Source organism: Bos javanicus, chromosome 29 (genome assembly GCF_032452875.1).
Source record: "Bos javanicus breed banteng chromosome 29, ARS-OSU_banteng_1.0, whole genome shotgun sequence".
Taxonomy (NCBI): domain Eukaryota; kingdom Metazoa; phylum Chordata; class Mammalia; order Artiodactyla; family Bovidae; genus Bos; species Bos javanicus.
In genome coordinates, this window is record NC_083896.1 from 5,803,462 (window position 1) to 5,824,318 (window position 20,857).

General features: G+C 41.0%; 1 protein-coding gene across 1 annotated transcript; it reads right to left on the reverse strand.

The window, feature by feature from the left end:
* Nucleotides 1–1,890: 1,890 nt before the first annotated feature.
* On the reverse strand, nucleotides 1,891–3,141 carry LOC133240919 (upstream-binding factor 1-like protein 1). Its single transcript, XM_061405903.1, has one exon. It carries the CDS (start codon nucleotides 3,139–3,141, stop codon nucleotides 1,891–1,893), a length of 1,251 nt encoding a protein of 416 aa, XP_061261887.1.
* Nucleotides 3,142–20,857: the final 17,716 nt, after the last annotated feature.

The window sequence follows — 20,857 nt, forward strand, 5'->3', positions numbered from 1 at the left end:
AAGGGAGATGCTGTCTGGCAGGCAGTGAGCAGTGCTTCCTGCTTTCCTCCCTGAGTCTTTTCAACCAAAAATCTGCTTAGATTTTCCTAGAGGAAAGAAACCCACTTAACATTTTGTGGACGTGAACGAACTGTGAACAAGTCATTTTGGAAGCACTAAATCTTGTTCTTAAATTAGATCCTATAAGACTGGAGGTTTATTCCCAGTTCATGTATAGGTGAAGCAACAGATAAAAAGATATTTTAGTATTTTAACCAATGTTGTCTTCTTCTATTAGAAAATTCAGAATTTTAGCCTATATTCATCTCATATGTGTAATTTCCTGCCTGTTTCTTTAAACAGTTTTTATTTTGTATTGCAGTATAGACAGTTATAATTCTGTGGTAGGTCTTCTCTGCTGGTCCAATGGTTAAGAATCTGCCTTCCCATGCAGGGGACATGGGTTTGATTCCTGGTCCCAGAAGATCTCACAACCCTGGAGCACTAAAGCCCACGTGTCACAACTACTGAGCCACTGCTCTAGGGCCCTGCTCCAAACCCAGGGAAACCACCTCAGGGAGGAGCCCAAGCACTGAGTTGCCCCAGCTCCCCCTAACTAGAAACGTGTCCTGCACTGCAAGAAGACCAAGCTCCATGAAAAATAAGTAAATTAATCTGTGAAAAGAGAGAGAGAGAAGTTTTAATATTGTGGTAATTTCAGGTAAAGAGCAAAGGGGCTTGGCCATGAATATACCTGTGCCCATCATTCCCCACACTTCCCTCCCATCCTGGCTGCCACACAAAATTGAGCAGAGTTCCATGTGCTCTACAGTAGTTCCCCAACTGTATATTCATGAGGAATAAAATGCCCCATTAAGACATCATGGATGAAGAGGAAGTCTCCAAATTCAACACTTTTCATATACAAGAACAATACTTGTATGATACTAATTGTCCATGAGAATCAAAAATGAAAATAGCCAGGAAAGTTTAGGAAAAAAAGTTTAATGAGATGGCATTATATTTAAATACATTTTCAAATACATCAATAAACCAAAACAATAAAAATGTGTCATAGTGGTAAATGAATTCCCAAACAGTTTAGTATCTGTGAATTAAAATACTGACACTCAAACCATACAAGTCATAACATAATACAATTTGAGTGTATGGTAAAAACATGATTCACTTGTAACCTAGAGCAGGAGGAAGGGGTTGGGGCAGAAACCTGTAGAAATTCAGACATGGCCTGAAAACTCAGGGCACTGGGTCAAAAGAGGCTGGTTTTAAGGAAAACCTAATTCAGGTGGAGGGGTTATACATTTTTAATGTTGAGATTTTGATCAGTGAGAAAATCTCATGGACAGTTAACAGGGATACACACACATGGAAATGCTGCTGCCCACGTGCCGGCCCCATTTCCAAGGAAAGGAAGGGCCAGCTCCTCAGCTCAGAGAGAAGGGCCAGAGACATCAGGGCCTGACAGCTTTCTTTAAGGCAAGTCTCCCACTTCAGTCAATCAGATCTTCCCTCCCCAGATCACTGCCTGAGTCCTGAGGGACAGGGTCACAGAGAAGGGGCTCACCGACCCCTGGAGCCCCTAAAACTTCTGGCAGGCAGAGGGTGAGGAGAGCAAGCCTTTCCAGTTCAGGGAGCTCAGTCTAGTCCAGGGGGCCCCACAGCCCAGTCAGCTCAGGGTTTATTCCACGAGGCGTCATTGCATTGACTTTCTCTCAGGGTGAACATGGAGTGGATGGAAAAGCTAGAAATTACAGCTCAAGGTGCCTTCTTTCCAAGAGGTCCAACTTTGTATGAAGAGGGAGGGAAAGAAGGAAGGCAATGAAAAAGCATGGAGAGACGAGCCCATGGACTTCTGCTGAAAGTTCTGTCTCTTCAGGTTGTGAACTAAACTCAGTTGGAATCCGAGTCAGAGGAGTCCCCTGAGGACGATGAGCTGGACCCGTGGTCCTCTGGCTCAGAATCTCCATCTTCATCCTCACTGCTGGGGGCTGAGGAGTGGCTGCCTTCCTCCTCTTCCTCATTTTCCTCTGATCTCCCTGAGGCAGGAGAATATTCTCTAATCATGTCTGATGATGCTAACTCTGCAGCCTGAAGCCCTGGGTCCTCTCTAAGCCTTCCTTGCAGATTCCCTGATGATGGGGACTGCAGACCCATCCTTCTAATCTTGGAGTTCGGGCCCCCCGTCACGCTCATGTTCTTACGCTTAGCACAGGTCGCCTCTCTGTAAGCAGCATATTCTTCAGGAGACAGAGTCCTGAGCCAGAGATCAAGGTCCACCTTGTACTGTGTCTGCAGTCCCTCCGCCTGCTTCTTATAAAGCTCCTTCTGGTCCTGGGGGACCCGCTGCCAGCGTCTACTGATCTCCACCATGCGCTCCCTCGGGGGCACCACTTTCAGCTCCCTGCTCGACCAGAGATCCTGGTGGAACTTGTGATAGCCATTCATCGGGGGCTTCTTGGGCTCTCCGTGGAATTTCCACTTCATGGGTAAACTCTTTTCTAGGGGAGACTTCACTTTTTGAACATTCTCCTGAAGCTTCTCTGGCACTTTCATTTCACTTCTTTGAGGGACACCAGATTTCTCAGGGTTTGGGACTAGATCAGGATGCTGTGCTCTGAACAGAGCTATTTTCTCCCTAATATCCTTTTTCTCTTTCTCAAGATCCTGACTGTCTTTCACCCTCAGCTGCTCAGGCACCTTCCTGTGTTCCTCAGACAGAACCCTGGTCAGCTCCTGGTTGCTTATCTTGGGGTGTTTTTGGATGTACTGGTGTCGCATCACTTGGGAAATGTGCCGGTAAGCTGTCAGGGACTTCTGGAACAAATAAGCATGTTTCTTATGTTTTCTGCTGTTTTCTTGTGTTTTCTTGTGTTTTTTGGAAGGATTGCTAACATTTTCCTTAGCTTCCAGGACTAATTCTTTCAGCGTGCGAAACTTTCTCACCTTATGGGAAACTTCTAACCATTTGAGTTTGCACATTTCCCCAGAAAAATCTTTAAAAGCTACTTTTTCCCAGTCCATCACTGACTGGGTTGTTTTGAACATGTGCCCGTCACTGGATGGAATGCTTTTCTCCATACTTTCCAGTAACTGCACAATGTCTTCCTTGGACCAGTCATCTTGGCGTTTAGGCATCGCCATTTCTAGGTCTTTGGGACACTTATGTGATCCCAGCAGTTCAGACACCTCAGTAGAATCTTCAACTTCTTCACTCTCAAGATTCAGCAGGTGAGTTATTTCTGAAGTCCTGCAGTGTGTGCAATCCTCTGTTTCTGTGGAGAAAGAAAAGGAAAGTTACTCTTCTACGTGACACAGGAGAGAAGCACAGCCTGCTTGAGATATGTCCCTTTTGTAATTTCATTTACCCTCAAGAATGTAAATGAAAACCAGCCCAGCCTGTGAGTTGAGAGTCCTGTTGAGCATTATGAAGCTTCTTTTCACAATTAAAAATCCTCAGGCCTGAACCCAACTTGCCTTTCAGTCTAACCATGGTGGGTTTTACATAGAAATGAACAAGAGCCTGGGGATTGACTCAAGGGACAAAGGATGAGAGAGAAGGAAGGGAAGTTAAAAATAAAAATGCCTGACAAGCAAGAGGGCTTTAAAATAGCAATGAGATACCACAGCACATGGACAAGAATGGTCAAAATCCCAAAGAAGGACCAAGTACTGAGAGGGTGGAATATCAGGCAATTTGATTCATTTCGTAAGGCAATGAAAAACAGTACAAGCCTTCTGAAAGACAATAAGGCAATTTGTTACTAAACTAAATATCCTCCTACCACGTAAGTCAGGACTCATGCTCCTTTGTATTTGCCCAAATCATTTAAAAACCTGTATCCATAAAAAAGAAAAAAAGACCTGCAATGGGATTTTATAGCCACTTTGGTCTTAATCACAAAACATGAAAACAACCATAATGAATGGATAAAGCAACTCTGGTACATTAAGACCACGAAATAGTATTCAGTTCTAAAAAGAAATGAGTGATCAAGCCAGTAAGAGACATGGGGTATTCTTTTATTCATATCTCTAAGTGAATGAATCTAAGCTGAAAAACATACATATTTCATGAGTCCAACTATAAGACATTCAAGGAAAAAGGAATATATGGAAAAAAAGAGAAATATATGAGGACAGTGAAATAAACCTTGCTTCCCAGCAGTTAGGATGATGGGACTGATGAATAGGTGATCACAAATGACTTTCAGCAGTCTAACCCTTCTGGATATTATAAAGCTGGATACCTGTCACTGTATATCAGTGAAAACTAACAGAATGCACAACACCAAGAGTGAACAGTAATGTGCATCCATAGACTTTGGGTGATAATGAAGTGTCAGTGGAGGTTCCTAAATCATAATAAACGCACCACTCTGAGACATAATGTGATAACAGGGGGAAACGCCTGCTTATTCTGGGAGCACAGGATGTAGACAAGAATTCTGTACTTTCTGCTCAATGTTATTGTGAATGCAATCTTCTCTAGAACACTAACAATCCTTAGGATCCTGAGCATAGCTCACTCCTAAGAAAAGTCCAGATGGCCATAGACTGAATGTGCAGTTGAGATGATAACTGATATAATTAATCTAAGAAAGCTGTAATAGATATAATTCATCTAAGAAACATGTCATAGAAGTACAAAGGGAAGATGAAGAGGGGAGAAGGGAAACCATGTGTATGTAAGGATTGAAAAAGAGTTTAAGTGGTCAATATTTCATTTCTGGGGAGGTCAATAGACATTATAATAAGGCATATTAAATACAACTGTATACAAGAAGACCCTTTCCTTTTGACTCAGCTGGTAAAGGATCCGCCTGCAATGCGGAAGACCTGGGTTTGATCCCTGGGTTGGGAAGATCCCCTGGAGAAGGGAAAAGCTACCAACTCCAGTATATGGCCTAAAGAAGTCCATCCACTGGATAGCCCATGTGGTCGCAAAGAGTTGGACACAACTGAGAGACTTTCACTTCACCACTTCACAATAAGCTAGGGACTCTCTGTTTTAGCTGAAATATAAAGATGACAAAACATGTCTCATCAGAAGCTCATAGAAATGAACACATAGGAACACTGACCTGTGAAGGAGGCGCAGGTACTTCAGGCACTGGCAGGGGAAGCACGTGTCTCCTGCACTCACACAAGAAGAGTCTTCTGACTGCCTCTGACACAGCAACCTGAGAAACAATGACACATCACACACAGTGTATCACACACAGTAATCTACACTAAACAAAGGTACCTACGTTCAGTGTTTTATTTTATTCTGTTAAAACTCAGTCCCTTCTATCTCTAATAAAAATGACTCTTAAGCATAACGTTAATTTTTGTTTAACTACAACTTTCAGTTCTGAGAACTCTAACAATTGAAGTTTCTCTTCTCTTTGACAATGTCACTGTTCAATTTAGGTGACCTTAATGTAAGGGGAATCCATTTCTTTGATCAGCACATCAACATACTCCCAATCATATCAGATTTGCTCTACTATCAGAAAAGTTTTCCCGTTTGGAAACATACAAATTCCGGGTTACAATAAGATCAGTTCTGGGACTTCCTTGGAGGTGCAGTATCTAAGACTCCATGCTACCAGTGGACGGGACCAGCATTTGGTCCTTCGTCAGGGAATGAGAGCCCACATTCCACAGCAAAGTGTTCACCTGCCAAGACACAGAGTGCCCGTGTGGGGACTAAGAGTTTGCATGTCCCATCTAAAGGTCCCTCAAGGTGCAAGAAAGATCTGGTGCAGCCAAATTCATCAAATCCATCAATCAATTAATACACAGTTCCTTCTAATATTGTAGTTGTTTAGTCCCTGAGGCCTGTGGGACTCTTCTGCAGCCCTTGGACTGTAGCCCACCAGGCTCCTGTCCATGGGATTTTCCAGGCAAGAATACTGGAGTGGGTTGACATTGCCTTCTCCAGGGGCCCTTGAGACCCACAGATTGAACTTGTGTCTCCTGCATTAGCAGGCAGTTTCTTACCCCTGAGCCACCAGGGAAGCCAGCCATCTAATATATTGTGCTTCAAAATCAATGACTGAAGTTAATAAAAGTTTTCACTTCTATATCAGAGTGAGTGCAGACTTTCTTTTTCTTTCAGGTATTTGGTGTGTTACCAATGTTGTTTTCACAGCCATCATCAGGTCTGGGTTGCTATTGGACAATTTAAAGGCAGAAACTCCAACTTTTCCTTACAAATATATTACTCTTCATGTTCTACAGCACAGTTTCTCATTCAAATTTTAGGTATCATGCTAAATGGAAAAACTGTCTAGGACTTCCCATCAAGAAATTCATATTTTCCTTTTATATCATGGAATCATAAGTTCATAGAATTACTCATGTTCACTCACAAATTCCAATGATTTGAAGGTAAGTCTATAGTTTCAGAGTTAATTCTAAGTAATAACATAATTCTTATGAACTAGATTTTTCATTTGCTTAAGAAATTCTTAAGCCTACTACTGCTGAATTAAAATTATTCTTTTTAATTTTTGAGGGAAAGAAATATGAAGCCATCTACTCAGAACAATTTACTCACCAGAAAGTTGTAGATTTTGTCTCCTCAATCCTGGTGTGAAAATCAGTCCCATCCAGTCAGGAGTTCTGTGTTCTCTGGATGGGTCAGCAGCTGTAACTTTCAGAGCTGTCCACGGTCCAGCCACTCAGAACAACTCTGAACAGAAGAAACAGTGCATCTGAGATCCCACTATCAGGACCCTTGAGGCCCCTTCCTGATTAGATTACCACAGTCCCCTTGGATAAACCCAATCAACCCTGTTGCTGCTGCTGATGATAAGTCACTCATAGTCAGCAGCCCACCAGGCTCCCCTGTCCCTGGGATTCTCCAAGTAAGAACACTGGAGTGGGTTGCCATTTCCTTCTCCAGTGCATGAAAGTGAAAAGTGAAAGTGAAGTCGTTCAGTCGTGTCCTACTCCTAGCGACCCCATGGACTGCAGCCTACCAGGTTCCTCCATCCATGGGATTTGCCAGGCAAGAGTACTCGTGTGGGTTGCCATTGCCTTCTCCGCCAATCAACACGAACTACACTAAATCTCTCTCTAATCTCTATATGTTAATAGAATCCACAACTGAAGTCCTAGTCCTCATCACTGATTTTATATTGAATACCCATTCCTCTCTGATTTTAAGGATCTTGCATTCTCCTTAAATTCCCTCCATATTTGATTTTAGTTTATTAAGACATTTGAATATGTATCCTTCCATGTTTTGATCATTTCTGCCCTTTATTCACAAGCTCTAGGGTTTAACAACATATCAAATTTACAGTGGTCATTAAAACCCTTTCAGTTCTATCTATTCTATCTATAGAATAGATAAAAATATGAATAATTATTGTAGATTAGTTTGGGAATTTGAGAAAAGAGGCTCCAAACTCTGGCATCCAAGATTGATCTAATTCTGATTTTAGAGTGATTAAACAGGAACATTGCATTTTACAAAATACAGTTGTTTGTTGAGAACAATTTGATTCACCCAACATGGTCAAAAGTATATCTAGCTTGAAATGACTAGTTATTAGACCAATAACAGATTTCATAACAGTCTTAAAATTGATTTCTTCTATTTCCTAAATTATATATAAATATACTTTTAAACTAGTACTTGTGAAACATGTAAGAGTAAGATATAAATTGGAAAAGCTAAATCGGTGAAATATTTTGATACATAGCTTCAAATAATGGTAAATAACTGGCATCATTGTGGGTATATACTTTTACTTATGAATGTGCACAGGCAAAGCTGAAATCATATATCAAAATATACACTGGATTGCTAAACTTTTTAGAGGATTCATGGTAGTTAGTAGACGGGATTTGCTAAAAATAAATGTTTCATCTCTATACACATAATTCATAGATTTTGATGAACTGCTCTTGAAAAATCACAGTGATTTTTATTACATACATGGCATTCACATAAACAGTTTGCAGAGGTCAGTAGTTCTAATTAGTTTAAATATAATATTTTATCATCATAAAAATTAAGGGAATCAATAAATGGTGCATTGTTTATAACACAAAATTAAGATTAAATATTAGCAGATTCACTATTAGAGAAAATAAAAAACTTCTAAAACGTTCAGGTTCCAAATAAGGAAAGGAGTACATGAAAGCTGTATACTGTCACCCTGATTATTTAACTTCTATGCAGAGTACATCATGAGGAACACTGTGCTAAATGAAGCACAAGCTAGAACCAAGATTGCTGGGAGAAATACCAATAACCTCAGATACCCAGATGACACCACCCTTATGGCAGGAAGCAAAGAACTAAAGAGCCTCTTGATGAAAGTGAAAGAGGAGAGTAAAAAAGTTGGCTTAAACTCAACATTCAAAAAACAAAGTTCATGGCATCTGGTCCCATCACTTCATGGCAAATAGATGGGGAAACAGTGACAGACTTTACTTTTCTAGGCTCCGAAATCACTGCCAATGGTGACCGCAGCCATGAAATTAAAAGACGCTTACTCCTTGTAAGAAAAGTTACGACCAACCTAGACAGCATATTAAAAAGGAGAGACACTACTTTGCCAACAAAGGTCCATCTAGTCAGTGCGGTGGTTTTTCCAGTTCGTAGCATCACTCATGTTCATTCACAAATTCCAATGATTTGAAGGTAAGTCTGTAGTTTCAGAGTTAATTCTAAGTAATAACATAATTCTTATGAACTAGATTTTTCATTTGCTTAAGAAATTCTTAAGCCTACTACTGCTATATTAAAATTATTCTTTTTAATTTTTGAGGGAAAGACATATGAATCCATCTACTCAGAACCATTTACTCACCAGAAAGTTGTAGATTTGGTCTCCTCAATGCTGGTATGAAAATCAGTCCCGTCCAGTCAGGAGTTCTGTGTTCTCTGGATGGGTCAGCAGCTGTACCTTTCAGAGCTGTCCATGGTCCAGCCAACTCAGAACACCTCTGAACAGAAGAAACAGTGCATCTGAAATCGACTATCAGGATCCTTGAGGCCCATACCTGATTAGATTACCACAGTTCCCTTGGATAAACCCAATCAGCACTAACTGCACTAAATCTCTCTAATCTCTATATGTTAATAGAATCCACAACTAAAGTCCCAGTCCTCATCACTAATTTTATATTGAACACCCATTCCTCTCTGATTTTAAGGATCCTGTGTTCTCCTTAAATTCAAGTTTTCTAGTAGTCATGTATGGATGTGAGAGTTGGACAGTGAAGAAAGCTGAGTGCTGAAGAATTGATGCTTTTGAACTGTGGTGTAGGAGAAGACTCTTTAGAGGCCCTTTGATTGCAAGGAGATCCAACCAGCAAATGGACTTTATGATCTTTTGTATATATGCATTCAAATCCTTAAAAAGTATATTTGTCTTTGACCCAGTAATTCTAACCTTGATAAAACTTCAAAGGAATTCATTGGACAAAACCTCACAAATCTGAAACTTTGCTTTAACTATTTCTTTCTCTACTGCATGTAATCTATGTATAAAGCAAGGAAAAAATATTGAGGTTTTTACTTTCCCCAGAAAAATCTGAGACCTCTTGAATTTAGGACAGCATTCTTTCATTATGTTCATGAAGTAGTGAGTTAATGCACCCATTGTGCTAGTGACTCAATTGTGTCTGACCCTCTGTGACCACATGGACTGTAGCCACCAGGCTTCTCGGTCTATGGGATTCTCCAGGCAAGAATACTGGAGTGGGTTGCCACCACTTTCTCCAAAATGTGGCCCTTACTCTCTCCCAAATTATGTCCAAGTCCCAACAGCCAGTATCTCTGTAACTTTATTTTTAGAATAGAGTCTGTGCAGACATAATCGAGGTGAATGTACCACAATGAGACCATATCCAGGGTAGAGAGTGGACCCTAAATCTGCTGACCGGTGTCCTGATGAGAGAAAGCAGAGGGAGGTTTTAGATGTACCAGAAAAGGTCTTGTAAGGAAGCAGAGATTCAAGTTCAATGTCATAATTTGAGGATTTCCAGGAGCCACCTGGCACTGGAAGAGATAAAGACAAATTATTTTAGAGACTTTGAAAGGAGTATGGCCCTGCCAACACCTTGATTTCCAGCCTCCAGATGTGTCGGAGAATACACTGGTTTTAAGCAACCCCGTGTGGAGTCAGGCGTTGTGGGAGCCCTAAAAAACTGATAATAAATAGTGACCTCCAGGGACAATGGTGGGAGAAGGCAATGGAAACCCACTCTAGTACTGTTGTCTGGAAAATCCCATGGATGGAGGAGCCTGGTAAACAGCTATCCCTGGGGTTGCTAAGAGTCAGACACGACTGAGTGACTTCCCTTTCACTTTTCAATGGAAAACATTTTCACTCCGATGTTCTTGCCTGGAGAACCCCAGGGACAGGGGAGCTTGGTGGGCTGTCATCTATGGGGTCCCAAAGAGTTGGACACGACTGAGTGACTTATCAGTAGCAGAGAAAATGGCTAGGCCTTCATTTTCTCAACTTTGAGGTCCTTCACCACTTCTTCAGTTCAGTTCAGTCGCTCAATAGTTTCTGACTTCTTGTGATCCCATGGACTGCAGGATACCAGGCTTCTCTGTCCTTCACTAGCTTTCAGAGCTCACTCAAATTCATGTCCATTGAGTCTGGGATGCCATCCAACCATCTCATCCTCTGTCATTCCCTTTTCATCCTGCCTTCAATCTTTCCTGGAGTCAGAGTCTTAACTAATGAGTGACTTCTTCACATCAGTTGCCCAAAGTATTGAAGCTTCAGTTACAGCACAAGTCCTTCCATTGAATATTCAGGATTGATTTCCGTTAGGATTGACTGATTTCATCTCCTCTCACTGCAAGGGACTCTCAAGAGTCTTCTCCAACACCACAGTCCAAAAGCATCAATTCTTTGGCACTCAGCTTTGTTTATGGCCCAACTCTCACATCTGTACTTGACTAGTGGGAAAACCATAGCTTTGACCTGATGGACCTTTGTTGGCAAACTAATGTCTCTGCTTTTAATATGCTGTCCAGGTTGGTCATAACTTTTCTTCCAAGGAGCGTCTTTTAATTTCATGGCTGCGGTCACCATCTGCAGTAATTTTGGAGCCCAAGAAAATAAAATTGGTCACTGTTTCCATTGTTTCCTTATATCTATGCCATGAAGTGATGCAGCCAGATGCCATGATCTTCATTTTCTGAATGTTGAGTTGTAAGCCAGCTTTTTCACTCTCCTCTTTCACTTTCATCAAGAGTCTCTTTAGTCCTTCTTTACTTTCTGCCATAAGGGTGGTGTCATCTGCGTATCTGAGGTTAGTGATATTTCTCCAGGCAATCTTGATTCTGGCTTGTGTTTCACCCAGCCTGGCATTTCACTGATGTACTCTGCCTGTAAGTTAAATAAGCAGGGTGACAATATAAGGCCCTGACATACTCCTTTCTCAATTTTGAACCAGTCTGTTCCATGTCCTGTTCTAATTGTTGCCTCTTGAACTGCATGCAGGTTTCTCAAGAGACAGGTCAGGTGTTCTGGTATTCCCATCTCCTTAAGAATTTTCCACCATTTGCCGTGATCCACACAGTCAAAGGCTTTAGTGCAGTCAGTGAAGCAGAAGTAGATATTTTTCTGGAATTATCTTGCCTTTTCTATGATCCAATGGATGTGGCAATGTGATCTCTTGTTTCTCTGCCTTTTACAAATTCAGCTTGAACCTCCGGATGGTCTCGGTTCATGAAGCCTGGCTTGGAGAATTTTGAGCATTACTTTGCTAGCCTGTGGGGTGAGTGCAATTTGTGTGGCAGTTTGAACATATTTGGCATTGCCTTTATTTGGAATTGGAATGAAAACTTATCTTTTCCAGTCCTGTGGCCACTGCTGAGTTTTCCAAATTTGCTGGCATATTGAGACCAGCACTTTAGCAGCAGCATCTTTTAGGATTTGAAAGAGCTCAGCTGGAACTCCATCACCTCCACTAGCTTTATTTGCAGTGATGCTTTCTAAGGCCCACTGACTATGCACTCCAGGATGTCTGGCTCTAGGTGAGTGATCACACCATCATGGCTATTAGAGTCACTAAGATCTTTTTTGTTATAGTTCTTCTGTGTATTCTTGCCAACTCCTCTTAATATCTTCTGCTTCTGTCAGGCCCATACCATTTCTGTGCTTTATTGTGCCCATCTTTGCATGACATGTTCCCTTGATAGCTCTAATTTCCTGAAGATTTCTATTTTTTCCCATTATGATTTTCCTCTATTTTTTTTTTGCATTGATCGCCTAGGAAGCCTTTTGTATCTCTCCTTGCTATACTTTGGAGCTCTGCATTCAGATGGATATATCTTTCCTTTTTTTCTTTGCCTTTTGCTTCTCTTCTTTTCTCAGCTGTTTGTAAGAAGTGACCATGTTCCTGTAGAACTATGGATGGAAGTTCATAACATTGTACAGGAGGCAGTGGTCAAAACCATCCCCAAGAAAACTATTTTTAGGACTTGGCTTAACTCCTGTTATATGGATTAACCATTTTAGTATTCTCAGCAATATTCACTAACTTTTACCCCCAGTTTATAAAGAGGCTACTTGACATACTGTGGGTAAAATGTTACTTTTCTAAAAATCACATATGGAACAAATGTTTGATGCAGGGCTTCAAAATAGATATTACTGGAAGACAAAAAAAAAAATTAGCTTTTCTATCCATGATTACCATTAAAGTTTCATTTTTAATTGAAGAAGTGAAGTGAAGTCTCTCAGTCATGTCTGACTATTTGCGACCCCATGGACAGTAGCTTACCAGGCTCTGCTGTCCATGAGATTTTCCAGGCAAGAATATTGGAGTGGGCTGCTATTTCCTTCTCCAGGGGATCTTCCCAACCCAGGGATCAAACCTGGGTCTCCTGTATTGCAGACAGACACTTTACCGTCTGAGCCACCGGGAAGCCGTTTTTAACTGAACATAGCAAAAATTCATCGTACCTGGATCAGAACTCACCTCAGTACTGTTACAGAGGTCTTCTCTCTTGTTCAGTAAGTAACTCTGTTAAATTCAGTTCAGAGTTTAGGTGCTCACTTCCTGGTGGCAAACACCTTCAAGTCTCCACAGTCCAGTCAATTCCAAAGGCAACAGCTCTGGGCTCTGGAGAAGAATGAGCTTGGATTTTTGCTGGATGCCTTATATATCCTCTGAAGACCAGGTCCACTTCCTCAAAGTGATAGGGCTATCAACCCTGCACTAAGGTGCAGTAGCAGGAGATTAGATTTGTCAAGAATTGTAAACACATCTAGATGCCAAGGATTGAAGTCAAACCTTCCGAAATTTACTTAATCCAAACACCATAATCTAATCTCAGGTAAAGAATCACAGGTTGAGTTCACACTTCCAATCCATGAAGTCTGGTTAATAAATGAACTCTTTAATTATAAATTTCATATCTCCATTTACAGAAGTTTATTATAGTCCTAATTGAAGCGACCCACTAGTTTTGGTTACCTGTCTGAATTTGCCTGAATTACTCCCTGGATATTCCTTCAGGAAGAGGAGTTCTTCACATTCTGTCTTTCAACCCAGAACAGTCAAGCTCCCCAATAATACCACTTACTACTCTTGCCTTCTGCTGTTTGATGGATGTGTTCAGCCCCTTCAGAACTAAAGCCTCTTAAATGTTCTTCTTTTCATTCAGTTTTCTGTGAAATTCTTCCCTCCGAGGCTCGTTTTGGTTACACACTATTGTTTTGCTCTGGTTAGAACTGCAAACAGAATAGTGGATAGTGGTTATTCTCTAAAGACTCTGTTCTTTTTAGTCATTCCCTGCATGTCATCTCATACCCTTTCATTATATTATTCAATATGTATCTGTATTTGAAATACTGATGCTAGGTTGTGAAGTTAAGGATTATTGCATAGTTGTACAGTGCAAGATAGACTAAAAAAATCATAGAAAATCTGTGAAAGAAATGTGATACTGTCTATGAAGTTTGGACAACTATCTTTTAAGATTTTGTTTATTTTGACTCTGCTTCCATGCTATCCCTCAAAACATTTTCATATTTAATCAAAGATGGGTCATGGTGCTCCACTCAGAGAAAGATACTGGACGGGAAAATTTCTTTACTTATTTGTAATTTCTTTGAAATATAAAGTTGATGTAAAATACTGTATTAGTCTCAGGTGTATAGCAAAGTGAATTATATATATATATCTCACCTCCATTTTCCATACTGTTCATGAGGTTCTTGAGGCGAGAACACTGAAGTGGTTTGCCATTCCCTTCTCTAGTGCAACACGTTTTGTCAGAACTCTCCACCATGACTCGTCCATCTTTGGTGGCCCTGCAAGGTATGACTCATAGCTTCCTTGAATTACACAAGCCTGTGATCCATGCAATCAGTGCAAGAAGGCAAAGTGCTTGTCCAAGGAGACCTTACAAATAGCTGGGAAAATGAGAAGCAAACACAATAGAGAAAGGGAAAGAGATACCCAACTGAATGCAGAGTTCCAGAGAATAGCAAGGAAAGGTAAGAAGTGAAAAGAAATAGAGGAAAATAGGAAAGACTAGAGATCTCTTAAAGGTAATTGGGGATACCAAGGGAACACTTCTTGCCAGGATGGACACAAAGGACAGAAATATCAAGGGCATAACCAAAGCAGAGAGATTAAGGAGCAGTGGCAAGAATACACAGAACAACTATACTAAAAATGTCTTAATGACCTGGATCACCACAATGGTGGGGTCACTCACCTAGAGCCAGACATTTTAGAGTGTGGAAAAAATGGGCCTTAAGAGATAGGAACAAAGCTAGTGGAGGTGATGGAATTCAGGCTGAGCTATTTAAAATCATTAAAGATGGTGAAAGTGCTGCACTCAATATGCCAGCAAATTTGGAAAATCTATGGTGGTCATGGGACTGGAAAGGGTCAGTTTTCCTTCTAGTCTGAAAAAAAAGAAATGGCAAAGAATGTTCAGACTACTGTGCAACTGTAATCATTTCATATGTTAGCAAGATTATGCTAAAATCCTTCAGTTAGGCTTTGGCAGTTTGTGAACAGAGAACTTCCAGATGTGCAAGCTGCATTTAGAAAAAGCACCCCACTCCAGTACTCTTGCCTGGAAAATCCCATGGACTGAGGAGCCTAGTAGGCTGCAGTCCATGGGGTCGCTAGGAGTCAGATACGACTGAGCGACTTCACTTTCACTTTTCACTTTCATGCATTGGAGAAGGTAATGGCAACCCACTCCAATGTTCTTGCCTGGAGAATCCCAGGGACAGGGGAGCCTGGTGGGCTGCTATCTATGGGGTCGCACAGAGTCTGACATGACTGAAGCAACTTAGCAGCAGCAGCAGCAGCAGCAGAGGAATCAGAGATCCAATTGACAACATCTGTTGGATTATAGGATAAGTAAGAAAATTCCAAAAAAGAATTACATCTGCTTCATTGACTACTCTAAAGCCTTTGACTATGTGAGTCAAATAAAACTGTGAAAATTCTTAAAGAGATGGGAATGCCAGACTGACTTACCTGTTTTCTAAAAAGACTGTATGCAGGAAAGGAAGCAAGAATTGTAACCAGACTAGGAACATGAGAGTGGTTCAAGATTGGGAAAGGAGGATGTCAAGACTGTACGTTGTCACCCTGCTTCTTTAACTTATATGCAGAGTACATCATGTCAAATGCCATGCTGAATGACTCACAAGTAGAGTCAAGATTGCTGGCAGAAATATCAGCAACCTCAGATATATAGATGATACCACTTTTACAGCAGAAAGCAAATAGGAACTTAAAAGCCTCTTGATGAGGATGAAATAGGAGAGTGAAAAAGCTGGCTTAAAACTCATCATTCAAAAAACGAAATCCTGGCATCCGGTTCCATCACTTCATGGCAAATAGATGGGGGAAAAATGGAACCTGTGACACATTTTATTTTCTTGGGCTCCAAAATCTCTGCAGCCAATAACTATAGCCACAAAATTGGAAGCCACTTGCTCCTTGGAAGAAAAGCTATGACCAACCTAGACATTGTATTAAAAAGCAGACACATCACTTTGCCAACAAAGGTCCCTATAGGAAAAGCTATGATTTTTCCAGTAGTCATGTTAGAGTTGGATAATAAAGGCTGAGTGCCAAAGAGTTGGTGCTTTCAAGCTGTGGTGCTGGAGAAGACTCTTGAGAGTTCCTTGGACAGCAAGGAGATCAAACCAGTCAATCCTGAAGGAAATCAACCCTGAATATTCACTGGAAGAACTGAAGCTGAAACTCCAGTACTTTGCCCACCTGATACAAAGATCTAGCTCATTTGAAAAGACCTTAATGCAGGGAAAGATTGAAGGCAAGAGATGGAGGTGACAGGGGATGACACACTGAGTTGAATGGCATCACTGAGTCAATGAATATGAGTTTGAGCAAACTTCCGGAGATAGTGAAGGACAAGGAAGCATGGCATGCTGCAGTTCATGGGGTTGCAAAGAGTTGGACATGACTTATTTCCTGAATAACAATAATAACTCTTTTTTAAGATTTTTTTTTATACACATCATTCCCAAGTCTTCACTTGAGTTCCCTGTGCTATACAGTCAGTTCAGTTCAGTTCAGTCGCTCTGTCATGTCCGACTCTTTGCGACCCCATGAATCACAGCACGCCAGGCTTCCCTGTCCATCACCAACTCCCACAGTTCACTCAGACTCACATCCATCGAGTCAGTGATGCCATCCAGCCATCTCATCCTCTGTCGTCCCCTTCTCCTCCTGCCCCCAATCCCTCCCAGCATCAGAGTCTTTTCCAATAAGTCCACTCTTCCCATGAAGTGGCCAAAGTACTGGAGTTTCAGGTTTAGCATCATCCCTTCCAAAGAAATCCCAGGGCTGATCTTCTTCAGAATGGACTGGTTGGATCTCCTTGCAGTCCATGGGACTCTCAAGAGTCTTCTCCAACACCACAGTTCAAAAGCATCAGTTCTTCAGTGCTCAGCCTTCTTCACAGTCCAACTCTCACATCCATACATGATCACAGGAAAAATCATACCTTTAACTAGACGAACCTTTGTTGGCAAAGTTATGTCTCTGCTTTTGAATATGCTATCTAGGTTGGTCATAGCTTTCCTTCCAAGGAGTAAGCGTCTTTTAATTTCATGGCTGCAGTCACCATCTGCAGTGATTTTGGAGCCCAGGAAAATAAAGTCTGACACTGTTTCCACTGTTTCCCCATCTATTTCCTATGAAATAGGTCCCATCTGATCATGGGACCAGATGCCATAATCTTCGTTTTCTGAATGTTGAGCTTTAAGCCAACTTTTTCACTCTCCGCTTTCACTTTCATCAAGAGGCTTTTTAGTTCCTCTTCACTTTTTGCCATAAGGGTGGTGTCATCTGCATATCTGAGGTTATTGATATTTCTCCCTGCAATCTTGATTCCAGCTTGTGTTTCTTCCAGTCCAGCATTTCTCATGATGTACTCTGCATATAGGTTAAAGAAGCAAGGTGATAATATACAGCCTTGACGTACTCTTTTCCTATTTGGAACCAGTCTGTTGTTTCATGTCCAGTTCTAACTGTTGCTTCCTGACCTGCATACAGATTTCTCAAGAGGCATGGATACATATCCATTAACTGCTATCACTGGCAGAAGGATAAGGAGGGTTGTTTTAGGTGGAATATGAACAAGACTCTGTGGCAGAGGATTGTGTCAGAAATGGATGAGAGCTGAATCCCTGATGGAAAAGCTGTGTCTGACAGTATCCTGACTGTCAGGAGGGCACTTGATTACCCAACATCCTCTTTCCATTGCATGCAATACGTCACCTGTCCTGCTCTATACACTAACATGTTGCTATGAGTGGGAAGTAAGTCTCATGCCCCTTGATACTGTCTGTGGTTTTTAAAAGGCACTCTTAGAGCCCACAGCAATATAATGTTCTTTCTTTTTTCTTTTCTCTTTCAGAAACATGAGTTCCAAAAGCCTCTGGAATGAAGTCACCTGTTCCATGTGTGTGAAGTGTTTCATAGACCTGGTCACGCTGGGCTGTGGGCACAGGTTCTGCATGCTGTGTCTCTGTCTCTACTTGGAGGAAGGCCAACGGCCTCCTTGCTACCCTATGTGCAGGGAAACACCCCATCAACTGAACCTGAAAGCCAACACCAATTTGAGGAAACTGGTACTTCTTGCCAGACAGAAAGGACCTTGTGACTTACCACATCCTGAAGAAGAGATATGTGAAATATACAGATATACCAAGAACTTCTTCTGTAGAGTCACCAAGAATGTGCATTGTTCACTCTGCTGTATGTCTGAGCAGCAGGGCGCTCCCAGGCATGGTTCCCTTCAGTGGACGGCTGAGGAATACCAGGTAAGCAAGGGCTAAGAGGGAAGTTTGAATCTGGGGGACTTGCTGTCTGAGAGTGAATGCTAAAGAAAATGAAGATAGCTTCCTTGGTGGCTCAGACAGTAAAAGCATCTGCCTACAATGTGGGAGACCCGGGTTTGATCCCTGGGTTGGGAAGATCCCCCTGAGAAGGAAATGGCAACCCATTCCAGTACTCTTGCCTCGAAAATCCCATGGACGGAGAAGCATGGTAGGCTACTGTCTGTGGGGTCACAAAGAGTCGGATACGACTCACTGACTTCACTTTCACTTCACTTTCATTCTTCACTCATGTCAAAAATAAAGCAGAGACTAAGTAGCATTGTGGCCCAGGTCCTAGGATAAACTATTTAAGAAAGGACATCCTCAATCTTAAGCAGTTAAGGTTTTACATTATAAATTCTTACAATTCAAGCTGATGGTGAGGATGAAGTTAATTGTGTTTGGATTTGTGCTATGTCTGTGTGAGACCAAGGTGGGCAAACTTGCCAATTTCAGTGAGCCTTGTGCCCTGCACATGCATAGTGATTACTGTGTGTGAGTGCAATAGTCTAATCTAAGAGAGTCTAATCAGAAACCCTGCCTTTTAGCTAGAAGAACAGAGTAGTAGGAGATGAGAACTAGCAGCAGGACAACTGAAATCTGAGATGGAATTTGCATGATAAAAATTGGCGAGGTGAAATAAAGTTCGAGAGCCAGTTTTCTCTATGGAGAAGCACGCTTTTCAACGTTTTCTCTCTTCTCTAGTTATAAACATCCTACACAGTAGCCTTGTTTTTTAGTCACTCAGGCATGTCTGACTGTTTTGCAACTCTCTTGACTGAGCCTGCCAGGCATTTCTGTCTATGGTATTTCCCAGACAAGAGTATGAGAATGAGTGTGTCCTTCTCCAGGGGATCTTCTCTACCCAGGGCTCAAACCTGCATCCCCTGCATTGTCAGATGGATCCTTTACCACTGAGCCACCAGGGAAGCCCACACAGTAGATACTTGGGCTTCAAAGTGAAAGAAAATGGACACTGTCCCTTCTCCAGCGATCACCTGTTATTCTCTGCTATCCTTCTTACTCTAGGATCTGAAAAATTTCACTACCAACTTCTCTGATAATCAAACTGTTGGTTCTTCTGCAGCAAAAGCTTCTGAACATAATGAGGTCTGTGTGGGAAAAGATACAAGAAAATAAAATAAATCTGAACAGAGAAACCAACAAAATCAGAACATGGGATGTAAGCACGAAATTCTATTTCATTCAGCACAAACGTGGGACACATGATGTTTACTCTAAACCTATGTTTGAACTAAATATTCTAATGTTCATGTTTCAATATGGGTGGCCAACCAATTACAAAAGGCTTTCCTGTAATCATGTGGAACGGAGTTAGGATTTCTTTCTAAAATCAAAATATCAAGCTGAAAGATCTTACTTCCTAGCTAACACCATAACATACCAACGGTTATAGAAAAATCACAGTCATAATTTGTCAATGAGATAAACCCAGGGCTTCTCACAGGGAAATTTTTTGAAACTTCAGGAAGACAGCTCTAACTATTTGGATAGAAAAGGACAAATTGAAGTTGGAAATATATGCGGGTGCCAGGCAGCTAAACATGTGAGAGTTGAAGACTATAAACTAGAGGAATCATGTGAATATTGAGATTCTACAGAGTTCATGTAGGTTGACACATGTATTTCATTAGAGACGCAGAGCTGAGAGATATGGCTGGAAATGGAGGATAGATGAGATTCAAACGTGACCTAAATTCATCGCAGAGAAATTTGGATCTATCATTTGTTGATTCAAAAACGTGAATTGAGCACCCTACATAAAAGTGGTGAAATAGCAGTATATCTAGATTCTCGAGTAAGTAAACATTTAATGATGTGAAATATATAAACGAGCAATATTAAAAGACACTTCTCACCACCATAAAGAAAATTTAAATTGGGCTGTGTGAATGACAAGGAGATATAACAAAATTATCTCAATTATTCAAAGATGATATACTTAAGGTTATAGTTTACAATGTTTGTTCTTTGAAACACTGAGTAGCAGATATGTCATGATAACTGTTCTAAACCAGTGTAGAAATAGATGAAAGGGACAGATTTCCTTGTACTTACAGATCAAATGGAGTAATGGAGAGAGTCAATTGACAATTCTATACATAACATTTGTGGCACGATCCATTGTGGTAAGTACTTTTGAGAATAACAGCAATAAAGCTAAGTAATAAAATTTTGTAATTTTATTTAAAAAATTAATTTTGACAAAATTGAATTTTACATATGATCAGAAAAGATTTACTAAGCAAGATCACGTTTCGGCAGAGATTTGCTTGAGGGTAGAAGTCAGGGCAGGGGGCTTTCTGTGGAAGGAGGTTTTTTAGGGAGAGAGAACTAAATCAACATGTCTCAAACTAAACTTACACTTTTCCCACAGCACACCTGCCATTGTTTACTCTATCGTGTCAACCTTGATATAAAGGGAAATGAGAGAGCTTAGAGACATTGGAAGCCAGATCTGAAAGTTGAGAAATTCTTAA

What these genes read in the sequence shown, in the direction of transcription:
- LOC133240919 (XM_061405903.1), bottom strand. Translation starts at nt 3,141, where the DNA reads ATGGCGATGCCTAAACGCCAAGATGACTGGTCCAAGGAAGACATTGTG.